A 1075-nucleotide genomic window follows, 5' to 3' on the forward strand; every position below is an offset into this window, starting at 1 on the left:
AACCCCCGGGTGGCGGTCGAAGAAGTACTCGTTTGTCCGCGCATTGTACTCTATAAACCCCGGCACTTGTTGCAGCTGATCCAGCACCGAGTCGATGTCCGAGTCGGAGGCAAGCAGGGCCAAGCGCGTGCCCGGCAGTGTTTTCAGGGTGCTTTTGTACGTCTCGTGCCTGGTGCCCCCCACGTTGAGGATTATCCTCTCGTTGTCGTCAAACTTGCCCATCGCTGTGTATCAGACATGACTTGATGGGAAGCAGGGGGGAAGTTTTGGCGAGCAGCAAGTCCGGACGAAACGACGAGCCCTGCGCGTAAAACACACCCACAGCCCCGATCAAAAAAGCAAGAAATGCATGTCTGGTCTCACTCATCCGATGCTTTTGTGGCTATTTAGGGGGATGAGGTTAGGTTTCCATAATTTGGAAGGTGGAAGTGGTCGATTTGTATCCCACAATCCGGTCAGACAGTGCACACACCCACAGTGCTCTTCAAAAAAGACGCTCCAGGATTGTTGTGGTTCGCAGCATCTCCGATCCCACTCAACCGACGCTTTAGGTGCTATTTAGAGGGGGGGGATTGGGGTGTCCATCATTTTGGTAGGTGAATGTGCCAATTTTTATCCCACAATCCGTTCAGACAGTGCTCTGAGTGTTCAGTGATCACACACCCACAGTCCAAGACATAAAAAAAGACGCTCCAGGATTTCGACCGTTGTTCGCAGCATCTCTGTTGTCACTCATCCGACGCTTTAGTGGCTATTTAGGGATAGAAAGTGGGGTTTCCATCATTAGGTAAGTGGAGGTAGTCGATTTGTATCCCATAATCCGTTCACACAGTGCTCTGAGTGTTCAATGATCTCAACCAGTGGCTCCAAACAGACTACGCTGCTGCCGTTGCGCGTCTCCTGAATCCCTGCCCTCTCCAAAGACGCACAACTGTTCGTCAGTTTCGAGGTCGTTACTCAAATGTATGTAACGTAAAAAAACACGAAACTCATTTCGGAAAGTAACGCAACCAGAGGTGGAAGAAATACTCAGATCTTGTACTTGAGTAAATGTAGAAGTACCAGAGTGTAGGAA

At 50.0% G+C, this 1075-nt stretch overlaps 1 protein-coding gene across 1 annotated transcript in view; it reads right to left on the reverse strand.

Moving 5' to 3' along the window:
* kcnc2 (potassium voltage-gated channel, Shaw-related subfamily, member 2) overlaps window positions 1–823 on the reverse strand; it is a 70605-nt gene extending 69782 nt beyond the window's left edge. The window contains exon 1 of the mRNA XM_079654388.1: window positions 1–823. This exon is cut by the window's left edge and continues 330 nt beyond it. Coding sequence (XP_079510514.1) covers window positions 1–222 — 222 coding nt within the window. The 5' untranslated portion in view covers window positions 223–823.
* Window positions 824–1075: the final 252 nt, after the last annotated feature.

Source organism: Notothenia rossii, assembly GCF_949606895.1.
Source record: "Notothenia rossii genome assembly, chromosome: 10".
NCBI lineage: Eukaryota > Metazoa > Chordata > Actinopteri > Perciformes > Nototheniidae > Notothenia > Notothenia rossii.